At 49.8% G+C, this 12019-nt stretch overlaps 1 protein-coding gene across 1 annotated transcript in view; it reads left to right on the top strand.

Moving 5' to 3' along the window:
• The first annotated feature begins 727 nt into the window (after positions 1–727).
• The window catches only part of Tmem132c (transmembrane protein 132C), a 180584-nt gene continuing 169292 nt past the window's right edge, over positions 728–12019 (top strand). Inside the window, exons 1-2 of the mRNA XM_077110130.1 lie at positions 728–815; positions 8643–9528. Coding sequence (XP_076966245.1) covers positions 728–815; positions 8643–9528 — 974 coding nt within the window. The remainder of the gene's footprint in view (positions 816–8642; positions 9529–12019) is intronic.

The raw sequence follows: 12019 nt of genomic DNA, 5'->3' as shown, positions 1-12019 counted from the left end.
CCCCATATCGAGGCTGTGAGAGCCTTTTGCTATACTTGTCAACGTTATTGAAATGATGACGGTAACATCAGTAGGAAGGACCAGGTCTCCCCTTGCCAAGCTTGCTCAGAACTTTGTGGCTCTTACTGAGGAGCTTGTGTAATTCCCATTACAGACATGCAGACTCTGAGGCTCAGAAGTTTAAAGAATTTGCAAAACAAATGAAAAAAAAAAAGTTCTGTTGGGGACAGGACTTCAGGACTTCATTAATTCCTGAGGACATGGTCTGACTTCAGGAATGGTTACTGCAATGCTTTCCTAGTTCCTGTGCTGGAGAAAATTTTGGCTAAAATCATGTTCCTTCCTAATTAAGCCACTCTGACAAACCTCTTCCTTTCTGAGTGGGTCACTGGGGCAGATTTCTCCACCTGGGCCCCACGCACCCTTTGCCTGGGCAATTCTGTGTGGCGGGGCTGCTCTGTGTGTTGGAGGCTCTCGGGGACATCTGGCCTCGGCCTCTCAACACCAGCAGCACCTCTTCCCTTTTACAGGGTGTCTCCAGACATTGCCGACTGTCGGCTGGTGGACCAGATCACCTTCCTCTGAGAGTCAGTGATGGGATGGCCTTTGGGGAAGCCCTCTGCTCTCCCGAAGGCAATTCTATGGTGCTGGGCTCCCACTCCAAGAGGTTTCCACCTTGTCCTGCTGCAGAGGAAGGGCCACCTGGTGGGCACCCTTGCCCAACGACATGGCACCTCCTGAGAATCTCATGGTTAGCCGGCGCCATCCCTGTTGGAACACCACGGAATGTGCTTACACGGGTCCTGGTGACATGGGTCAGTCACTGGGCATGGCCCTTGCTGCGGTGCTCAGGGCTGCTGCCCGTGTACCACTGCTACTGTTTTACAGTTAACTGTTTTAAAAGTCGAAGGAGGACACTCCTCCAATAAAAACACAGTGTCATAGGCACACGGTCCAGGGACACTGTCACCTGTTGTCATTATCAAGCATCATGTGCTGTGCACACTTGCTGTACCACCTGTTTATACACCTGGCCGTGCATTAGCTTGGCACCCAGCAGCCTCCCAACAGAAGTACAAGTCTTGCTTTGCACTGGGACATAATGACAGCCACAGTGTCACGAGGCGAGAGGAACTTTCCAGGTCTGTTCCAGTCTTGCAAGGACCGTCATCCTACATGGGCCACCATTGACTGTCCAAAGCCATTACGCCACTGTGACTATTCCCATGGGGCTGTGGGAAGCCCCTGCTCACACCGTCCAGAGCAAGGTCTGGTCCCACACTCCTGGCTGGCCGGACCTCCTGTCCGAACACCAGGTCCTCAGCATTCCCTCTGTGCTTCCTGCCTGCGCTGCTCCCCTCCTAGGGTCCTTGCCCGCTTCCCTTCCCTTCCACTGTCCAGGCACTGCCCAGCCTTCCACCTCAGCCCAGAGAGGACGGCGTCTGAGGGACCCACCTGTCTGCTTGCAGGAGAGCCTGGTGGTGGAGGCAGTGCACTTGCTGGCTCACAAGGCATTTCCCACGGGCTGCTCCTCGGTGCTGAGTGGCACAGCCATCTCCCATGTCCACTATCTCGGAATCTCAAAAACTCAATTTCCGCAGTGGCTTGGCAGTGGAGTTCTCGGATGAACAGCCGATGGGGACACAGTATCCCTGACGGTGACAGCAAGCAGATGAAGGACGTGGATAAGCAGGAAGGCAGACAGGGAGGGACCCTGCCATCCACCTGGAGGCCAGATGGGAAGGCACGGCTGTCAGTCACCCCCAGCACTAGGCCTTGGCCTCTGGAAGCCAGCTCTGGGCTTTACCAGGGCCACTCAGACCCACAAAACCACTCAGCTGTCCTGTCTTTTGGGGGACGTTGGTGGGAGCAGCTGCGGGGTGGTTTCCTTGCAGCTGGGACAGGAGGCTTCAGGAGAACCCAGCCCAGGGCTGGCCATCACCTGTGCTCCCTTGGTCTGCTGGGCCTGTGCTTCCCATCACCAGGATATGTGGGGATGGCACCCAGGGGGTACCGATGGGGCTGTGCCCACCCCGGGGATGGGGGAGCCGCTCACATGAACTTGTGTCTGCTGGTTTCCAGACGTGATTTGAAATCACTCTCACCACTGAGAAGCGATCCCCTTCCCGATTCTGTCTGAATCATCCTATGAAGAGAAGGTGCCTCTTGATCTTCCCACCTGACACTGGATAAGCTTCCCATTTAACAAGCCAAGGTCAGATGAGAGGGCCTGACCTCTCGGCAGGCAGCAAACTGGAGCTCGTGACCTTGTGTTTGTATTTTAAGCACGCTCTTATCTTTTTTAATTTGAAGAGCTTATTTTTTCATGGACATTAATGCATTATTAACCTTAATGCTAGTCAATAAAGTTGTCGATTTTTAGTAAGGTTCCTGGCTAATTAACAGTGCCTAAAAGTCTGCCTGAAGTCATGAAGGGGAGGGGCCATCCCAAGCTTGGAAGGCCACCTCAGGTGGAGCCATGTGCACAAGGCTGTCCCAGGTGGCCAGGGCAGGCGCTTGCTTAGTGAAGTGTGTGTGGAAGTCAGAAGCCCCAGGGACGGGCACCTCTGGTGCCTGCCTTCATGGGTGAACAGAAGAGTCTTCCTGTCTGCTGCAGGAGTATTAGTTGAGCTCGGCTTACTTCTGGGAAAGGCTGAAAGGCCAGGGGGACCCTAGTGAAGACCAGCTTTCCTCCGAACTTCCCAGGCCCTGACACTGAATGACTGCAGGGACTTGCCATCCCTGCAGAGGGTGCCGGGACAGCGACTCCAGGCCTTGGAGTGTGTGAGGGAGGTCCTGCCTTCAGATCTGGGGCCGGGACTGCTCTGCCTCACACCCGTGCCCTCTCCCTCGCTTAAATCTGCACCGCTGGCCAAACACCACACCTCAAGCATCCTGTGGGACACTACTGTGCACACAGTAGGCCAGGCAGGAGGGGACTGTGACGAATAAAAGCACCCCCCTGCCTGCGCGGGACTGCCATTCCACTGGGGGAGAGAGCTGCTAACCCGACACTCAGGAACGTGAAGACGACTCAGTGGGAGAGAAGATGGAGAGAAGCCGGGTGGGGGCCGGGCCACCAGGGACCAAGAGGGACGCTGCACTGGTGTGGAGTTCGGGACCGCCGCCGAGAAGAGCGTAGAAGAGCTAGAAACCAAATGCACAGCGGGGCAGAAAGGGCAGCCCTGGCTGGCCCTGAGGTGGGAGGACTGGAGATAGGTGGAACCTCTCCGGTAGGAAGTGGCCCTGGTGGTACCTCCCTTGCAGGACTGTGAAGAGCTGCCTGGAATTCTGGGCTCACCATCTTCAATTCCAAGGCATTTAAAATCACATCCCCAACACGGTCTACTCTTTAAAAAAAAAAAAAACATACTTCTTTAGTTGTAGATGGACAATACCTTTATGTCATTTATTTATTTTGATGGGGTACTGAGGGTTGAACCCAGGACCTCACACGTGCTAGGCAAGAGCTCCGCCACCAAGCCCCAGCCCAGCCCAAGGTCTACTCTTGATGGTCAGGGGTTGCTTCTTGAAAAATACCCAAAGAGCTGGAGGCTGCGATCAAGTGGCACGTCTCCTGGGACCAGGGGTCCTGTTCTGGGCAGGAGTGGGCTGGGCTGGTCCAGGCTCCCTCTCTCCTCTGGGGCTGGCTGTGGGCTGCCTGGTGCAGGAAGGCCCACTCTCCTCGGGACACCTCAGGATGCTAGGATGGCTGCGGTCCTCTGATGACCTCTCAGCCCCACAGGACTGCCTGGCTTGGTTCCTTTTGGGGATGTCATGAAGCTCCAGGAGGCAGGGAGTGGAAATGTCCCACCTCTCCCTTGCTTGACATCTGGAGACCTAGGCTCAGTGCTGGAACATCCACCATATTCTGTTGGCCAAAGAAATTCCAGAGGTGGAACAATAGGCCTCACCTCTTGAAGGTCACACACAGAGTGTAGCCACAGGAAGAGACAGGGCCATTGTCTGTACCCAGATCTGTCCACCTACGTGTCTGTCCTTCCATGGAAATGTGTTTGCAGAAACTGAGAACGTGGCCGGGACCCCATGGCAGGGGAGTAGATCAAGCCTGGATCTGACTGTGGCCGAGACCCCACTCCTTCGCTGACCACATCTGGGCTCAGGTAAATCTCATGGCCCAGGAGAATTCAGAACTAGATTCAGTGGAAAGATAGAAGCTGTATGCTTTCTGTTCCACCCCAAGGGGAAAAAATGGACTCTTCAAATAATGGATGAAGCCTACAAGAGGAGGCAGACACTCTAGTCTGCAGAGACTAAACAGCATCTGCTCAAGAACAGAAGGTTCACCGTTTAGAATTTGTTTTTAGTTAAAAGGGGAAAAAAAAAAAAGTAGAGGAAAGTCCCCATCCGGCTCTTAGGTGCAGGGAGAGTGAGGTAGTGAGGTAGGGGAGCTTGCTGACAAGTGCTCCTGAGGATGCCCCCCGACACCAGGTGCCTTCCGTCCTGCATTCTGCAGCTTTGGGAGTCCTTGGCCCACTCCCCTCCCCAGAAAAATGAGTCTCTAAATCTCTGCACTTCAAGTTTTAAGAGCTTTTTTGGACAGAGATGAATACTTCAAAATAAAAGCATTAGATGTGGCAATTAGCCTGCTGGATGTTACAAAATTCCCCGAGTTGCTTAGATCGTCATGGATTCTCAGAGATAGATCCTGAGCTCTTTCTGGAATGCGGCACCTTGGCAGGGGCTTTTGAGTGTGTTCCAAGCTGTTGCTGAAGTGAGTGTGGAGGTGGAAGGGCTGGGCCATCTGAAGGACAGAGAGGGGGGCTAAGGTGCCCTTGCTGTGGGCCACCTCAGAACAGGGCCTCCTGGCAGAGAACCAGAAGAGCAGTGTGACTTTGAAGAGCCACCTCGACAACCCAAGTTCATTTGGCTGCAGCACCAAAGCCAGCTTTGATGTACCACCAGTGTCCCTGCAGGAGAGGATTAGGGACACATTCAGAGGACAGTGAGCAAGGCGGTCCCAGATGCTAGGGGCATGTGCTGGCGTGAGCTGGAAGAGGAACAGGAGGTTCGGTTGGAAAGAGTGCCTTGCTTCTCTGTTAGTCATGTACCAAGCCTGTCTTGAGTTTCCTGGGGCTTTGGAAGACCAGGGTAAGGAGGTGGGCTTACAGAGCTTGGAGTGCTGTGAGTTCTTGGGTCCTGGGTGCAGGGAGTCCCTAGTAGTCCCCTAACAATGTAATGCTCCACAGGGAGTTTAGCTGGCTTATTGCTGTTGGTAGCTGGGATGAATGCAGACACAACAGGTGGGAGAGGTGACAGGTGACATTAAGGGTGGCTCTTGCTCTTCCCTGCCTCAGTGAGGGAACCTCCCAGCCCCCAGTAGATTTTGATTTAACCTGCAGATGACATTTTATTTATTTATTTATTTATTGCTTACATATTATTTATCCCACTGAGCATTTTTTTTTATGTTGTCAGTCTGAGACTTAAGGAAAAGTTGCAAGAATAGTAAAAAAGAATTCCATATATCTTTTTCCCAGATTCCTTAAATAAGAAAATTTTTATCATATTAGCTTTCACATGAGTTGCTTCCTCTACCTCCCAAGTTATTTGACAATGCATTGTAGACACATCACTTTATTACTAAATATTTCTGAATGTATTTCTGAAAAATAAAGATAGTCTTATCCAGGGGTGGTGGCATACACTTGTGATAGTAGAGATTCAGGAGGTTGAGGTAGGAGGACTGCGAGTTTGAGGCCAGCCTGGGCAACTTAGCAAGACCCTGTCAAAAATACAATAAAAAGGTCTGGGGAAGTCGCTCAGTGGTAAAGCACCCCTGGGTTCAATCCCGAGTACCATTAAAAAATTTTTAATGATATTTTTAATAATAATTTTTAATAATATTTTTAAATAATAAAAAAATACAGATAGCCTTTTATACAACTATTGCAGTTATCAAAATGAGGAAAATGACGTTGATCCAATGTTACTAGCTATTTTGGAAACAACAAATTTTGCCACTTGTTCTAAAATTTCTCTTGATGGGAAAAGAAAATTGCTCCATGTTCCCTTGGGTTCCACGTCTCTGAGACATTTGCCCACTCACTCCTTGTTGCTCTTGGCCTGGGCATTTTGATGAGAGGCCCGTTAATGTCCCTTAGAACTTTCCTCATCATTAGATGTAAATTATGCAACTTTTAGTGTGAATATTTGCAGGAACACAGGGGAATTGATTCTGCCTTCTCTTGGGTGCATGTGAGGGGAGCAAGATGTCTATTTCTTCCATGACTGCTGGTGTGAAATCTGGCCCCTTGGTTCAAGTGCTTCCTGCCCCGTTTCTCCTGAAACCTATGATTATTCCTTAGTGACCCACTTGGGGCTCTCCTGCTGGAAGGAACTGAATATCCTTTCACTCATGAAACTCTCACCGAGTTTTAGTATCTATTCATGATTCTTGCCTCAATCTGTCAGTGCTGTGAATGCTGTCACCAGTTTGGATCAGGCCACAAGGGAAAACGTTCCCTCCCGTCTAACTTTATTTTATTGATAACAACTCAGGGGTTCTTACTTCATTGAGTGGTTAATAATCCTGTACCATCATCATTTATCTGGATGCTCAAATCACCAAGAGCCTGCTCTGCCCCCAGCCTCCTTCTAACATACTGCAGGCACCCTCCCGGGCCCAGTCTCTATTTTTTTTGTTACCTCTTCCCTGACGGTTGAGACCAACTCCTATATTGTCTACATATTTCTCATTCACTCAGTCCTACACTGCACAGAAAGCAGCTTCAGAATTGCTAATCCATTCTTCTGCCCCAAACAAGTTTTCTAACGATACCGTAAAACAGTTCTTTGTCTTTAGCCTTGGGATACAGAGCGAAAAATGTGTGTCCAGCTTGGGTTTGAGCTTCCCCACCCTTCTTCAGTCTGGTTTCTGGATTCCTTTGAGACAGAATTAAGTTTTTCTGTTCTTGTCCGCAGTTAATTTGGGGCTTTTGTTCATCCTTGTTGTGATTATTAATATCATGTGCAAAATGTTAACATGACTGGAGCATCAGAACCACACAAGGAACTATGCTCACCAGTCCTGCCCCTTTTCCTGTCCTTGGCCCCCTTCCCTTCAGCCCTGTTCCCATCCTGCCCCTCTTGACAACCAATCCCATGGAGGCTGAGTTTTCCCTTCTTTCTGTGTGGTTTTACACATATAAGCAGACATATGTGTGTTTTATTACCTCCCCCGCCCCCCCCCCCTTTTTTTTTTGTTACACAAAAGGCAGTACATGTCTCTTGCACTTGGCTTTTTCACTGTGTGTGATGTTCTGGAATTTTCTCCCCAGTGATTCATACAAACCTGTTCTGCAGCTCTCTCCACAGTGGTCCGTACAGACCTTGCTCCTCTTTTTGCAGCTGAAGTGCTGCCATGCGTGGATGTACCCAAGTTTATTCTGCCGTTTTCCTACATGGGAATGTTTTCCTACATGGGAATGTGTCCGCGGAAAATGTAACATAGTTGCAAAACCTGTCTCATTTGGAAACAAGGTTGCATTGAAGGACCCTGTGCGCCCCTTGTGTATGCCCTCCTTGTGTCTTCAGGGTGGATTTTGAGGAGTCGGGGTCACTGAGTCAAAGGAAAATGTGTCATGACACTGCCAATTGCCTTCCGAAAGAGTTGACTCCCTTTTCTTGGCCAGAAGCAAGCCACTTGAGTCTCTGCTGCCTCTGGTGTCCTTATCTGCCAATCTGATAGGGGGAATGGTCCTGGTTTGTAGTTTTAATTTGTATTTGCTGATTAAGTTAGGATAGGTAATTTTCATATATGTAAGGGAAATTTTAGTGTATTTTTTGGTGAATTGTCTATTTGCCGTTTCTCAGTTTTTTGTGTTTTTTTTTTTTCAATTAGGGATATTAGCCCTTTATCTGTAATATATACACTGAAAATAATTTTCTCCTGATTTATCAGCTTTCTTTTGCCTTTGTCTATGGTATTTAAATACAAATACTTTAAATCATATAGGCAAATTTGTAATTTACTAAAAGCATGTGGATTTTGAGTTATAATTAGAAAACCTTTCCTACACTTAGATTATTGAGGAGATCATTCATGTTTTATTTACCACTTAAAATACTTCATTTGCTTTCATTCAAATCACTGGTACATTTGAAGCTTATTCCTATGTGTGCTAAGAGGTATAGATCTACCTTTATTTTTTCCCAGATGGCTACCCAGTGGCCCCATATACTTGTATTCATATTTGAGATGACGTCTTTATCACACACAAAGCTTCAGATGTTCTTGGACTTATTTATGAACCTCATTCTATTCCATCGGGCTATTTTCCTATTCATGTCCCAGTGCCCTTAAATACAACTTAATCTCACGTAGAGTAGATCTCACAGGTGGTTTGCAGCTTTCGGCTGGGCTGAACCATGGGAGATGACCACCAATCATTGACCATTACTGCCCAAGTCTCTGCATTTTACTATATCCATCCAATAGGAGTGCATAATTTGTGGGCCCTCTAGAGTCATTTACTGGCTATTTCTAGAAAGAATATAAATATTCTGGCCAAGTGGACTTCTGAATTCCGGCCTTCATTTCTGAGTTGCTCAGAGACCTGGGAACCTCTCAGCAGCCTGTTAATCTTGTCTTTTTCTTTCCTTTCTTTTCCCTCTTTTAGTGATAGAAGTTCGCGGTGTCACAGACAGCATTCAGAGATTCTCCTCGCTGCCGCCCTACCTGCCTGTGAGCTACCACGTCCTCAGAGCGGAGAGCTCCTTCTTCCTGAAGGAGGCCAGCCAGGACCCTCTGGGCAATGCCAGCCTGCAGTCCCGGGTGGAGTCCTTCTTCGTGTACAGAGCCAGGCAGCCCCCAGTGCTGAACGCCAGCTATGGGCCTTATTCTGCAGAGAAGGTTGTGCCTCTGGACTTCATGTCGACCTCAAATTTTTTAGGCCCAACCAACAAGTTTACTTTCAACTGGAAACTGAAGGCCTACATCCTGCAAGACAAGATCTACCTAAGCCGGCCCAAGGTGCAGATCCTCTTCTACATCGTGGGCAGAGACTGGGATGACCATCGGGCAGCGGAGAGGCTGCCCTGCCTGCGGGTCTTCGCTTTCCGGGAGACCCGGGAGGTGAGGGGCAGCTGCCGGCTGGGCGGGGATCTGGGGCTGTGCGTGGCCGAGCTGGAGCTCCCGGCCAGCTGGTTCAGCCCCCTGATGGTGGTGGGGAAGCGGAAGCCTGCTGAACAGCCTGAGGGGAATCCCGTGGAGCTCTACTACACCGTGCAGCCGGGGAGTGAGCGAGGGGACTGCACCGGGGGTGACGTCAGAAAGGGCAATGCCATTCGCCCAGGTAAGGGGGGTCTGCAGGAAGCAACCTCGCACCTGCAGAGGATTGGCACCGTGGGCCTGTACCGCACCCAGGACAGTGCCCAGCTCCGCGAGCTGCGTCTGGACGCCAACGTGGTCATCTGGCTGCCCTCCCGGCCGGTGAAGCAGGGAGACGTGGTCACTGCCTACGTCACCATCTCCAGCAACTCTACTGTGGATCTCTTCATCCTGAGGTAGGTGCCACACTGGCCCCTGGCCATCCTTGGTATGTCTAAGGTGGGGTCCCACTCCATGCCTGGGCACAGATATTCAGGAAGAGTGCTTTTTGCTTCCTATCAGGACCCTTTCACCCAGCAGTGGAAGCTGAGTCCTACATCTGCCCATGGGGTCACTCAACAGCTCCTCCTGCGCCGTGTGTCCTGCGGGACCCAACAGAGGGGAGAGGGTAGAAACGTAGCCTGCAGAAGCAGGGTGGAAGTCACCAGCCTCTGTGTGCCCTGCGTTTACATCGGAGTTGGGCAGGGGGATTCGATTGTTTCTGTGGCTTTGGCTTTACTTTTAAGTGTGCTGATCTGCAGTTTGGGTTGCATATCAGAGCAGGAACTGGGGGCTGTCATGTCTGGCTTGCGTGTGCAGGAGAAGAGCTGGGGGTGATGCTCACAGTCTTGAATATGGTGGGCTCACGTGTTACTGGCTAGGGGCTGGGAAAGCCTCAGTTCCCAGGGTCAGCTTGGCGCCACTTCAGGAGCACATCCAATAGAAAACTAGGCAGCAAGGCGCTCTACACACAGACAGGCCAAGGAATTCCTAAATTAAAAAGAACCCAGGACACCTGGCAGGCTGTCCCCTTGGCTGGCTCAATCTACCAATCCAAGCTGTGCTAGCTGCTGTCACTCTGGAAAGTCTCAAAGTGTTGGTTTGAGAGCACTTGCTTCCTGGGGTAACGACCTGGAGGAAAAGCTGCCCAGAAGATCCTCAAACGTGGAGGGGTATTCATGATCAGGAAAAATATGTTCGTTTGAGACTCGTTTTAAAAACAAAAATTAACAAAAAAGGTTTTTCTTTTCCTCTGATATTTAAGAAAGACTTGGGTTATACTGCAGCTGTGCTTTGGTTCTTTTTAGAATAAAATAATCACATGTCAAGTGAGTTGTTTGGGAAAAGATTTGTGAAACAGAGTGATAGCAAGTGATGGGCACTTCAGTTTCTTTTCCTTTGGTAATGTGGCCACGAAGATGATTAGTGTCAGTTTCGCTTTTTTATAAGAAATGTTCAGATTTCTGTAAGTCTCATAAGGTATTTATTAGTCCTTCAGATTCAAATAGTTTTTTCCAGAAGTTTCTTCCTTGTCAACACCCTTGTGACTTTTCTTTCATTTTTTTCTACTTGCTTTAACCAACTATCTATCCATTCATCTTTCCATCCATCCATCCATCCATCCGTCCATCCATTTATCCATCTATCCATCCATCCATCTATCCATCCATCCATCCATCCATCCATCCATCTATCCATCCATTTATCTATCCATCCATCCATCTGTCCATCCATCCATCTATGGTGTGAGGGAGGGAACCCAGACCTGCGCTCCTGGCTATTTCTTGCTGTGTTGAGTTCTGTGGATCCTCACTTGCCAGTGTTTCTGGATGTGATTGAGGGACTCTTGCAACATCTTCTCAGAGGCATTATAAAATCAAATGCTTTTTCTGGGATTTAAGGACTCACCACCGGATTCCTGTCATTTGCATGTAATCCTCCCGTGTTCAGCAAGGGGCGGGCCATAGTGTGGAAGGGACCTGACCTCAGTGCACTGGAGACTTCCTGAAGATGTCATGACCTTGTGACTGTAGCCAGGATGCTCAGCATGAGGTTTGGCTCCTCTGGCCTTGGGTAGGGATAAATGCCCACCTGGGAGCCTGAGGTTAGTCCTCAGTAAGTCCTTCACCCTGCTGACTTCAGATGGCACCCAGCCCTGGCTCTTGAACTTGGAGACAGGGAGATGGGGACCGAAGGCACCGTTAAGGAGTGGTAATACCACAGGGTCATTTGTATCCCCACACTTCTGTCTTGGGGAAGTGCAGGCTGTCATCCCCCAGGGTGACTGTGAGTGGGGGCCACCTGCATCCTTGGGTCTGTGGTCCAGGGCCTTCGGCTGCCCTCAGAAGGGAGGAGCTGTGGCAGTCCTGTCCATCACAAAGCCAGGTGTGGTGGAGGAGAACGTCAGTCCTGCAGCCAGCGTCCTCTGTCCTGTCCTGTCTCTCCCACTGACAACTGTGTGACTTGGCAAGTTACCAACTCCCTCATGCCTCTATTTCTTTATCTTAAAAACAGATTGAGCTCAAGGGCCTCCTCGCATAGCATTGGGACAATTTCATGGGCTAATATTTGCTTGTGAGGTACTTATAACAGTGTCTGGCACATAAAAATGTTGGCTGTGACGATCCACTGAAATTTAGATGAGCATTGAATTCTATTTTAGCTGCAAAGGACATGCACTCTGCACAAAATCACCACCATCACCCTCAAAGTCGTGTTGCCTCCCATGGCACCAGGCCTGAACTTAATGACAGGAGCTTTTAGAGCACAGAGGGTAGCAAAGGGTGTGTGACTCCGGACTTGGTCATATTGTGGGAGTTGCTCCCCTGGATCTTTCTATCCACACACCAGGGTCCTTGGGAGAGGAGGTCAGCCTCACCTCCTGTCCAAGATGTGGCACCTCAGCTG

The sequence above is a fragment of the Callospermophilus lateralis genome, chromosome 1 (assembly GCF_048772815.1).
Source record: "Callospermophilus lateralis isolate mCalLat2 chromosome 1, mCalLat2.hap1, whole genome shotgun sequence".
NCBI classification, from domain to species: domain Eukaryota; kingdom Metazoa; phylum Chordata; class Mammalia; order Rodentia; family Sciuridae; genus Callospermophilus; species Callospermophilus lateralis.
The sequence above is the reverse complement of the archived record's forward strand: the minus strand, read 5'-3'. Positions and strand labels throughout refer to the sequence as shown.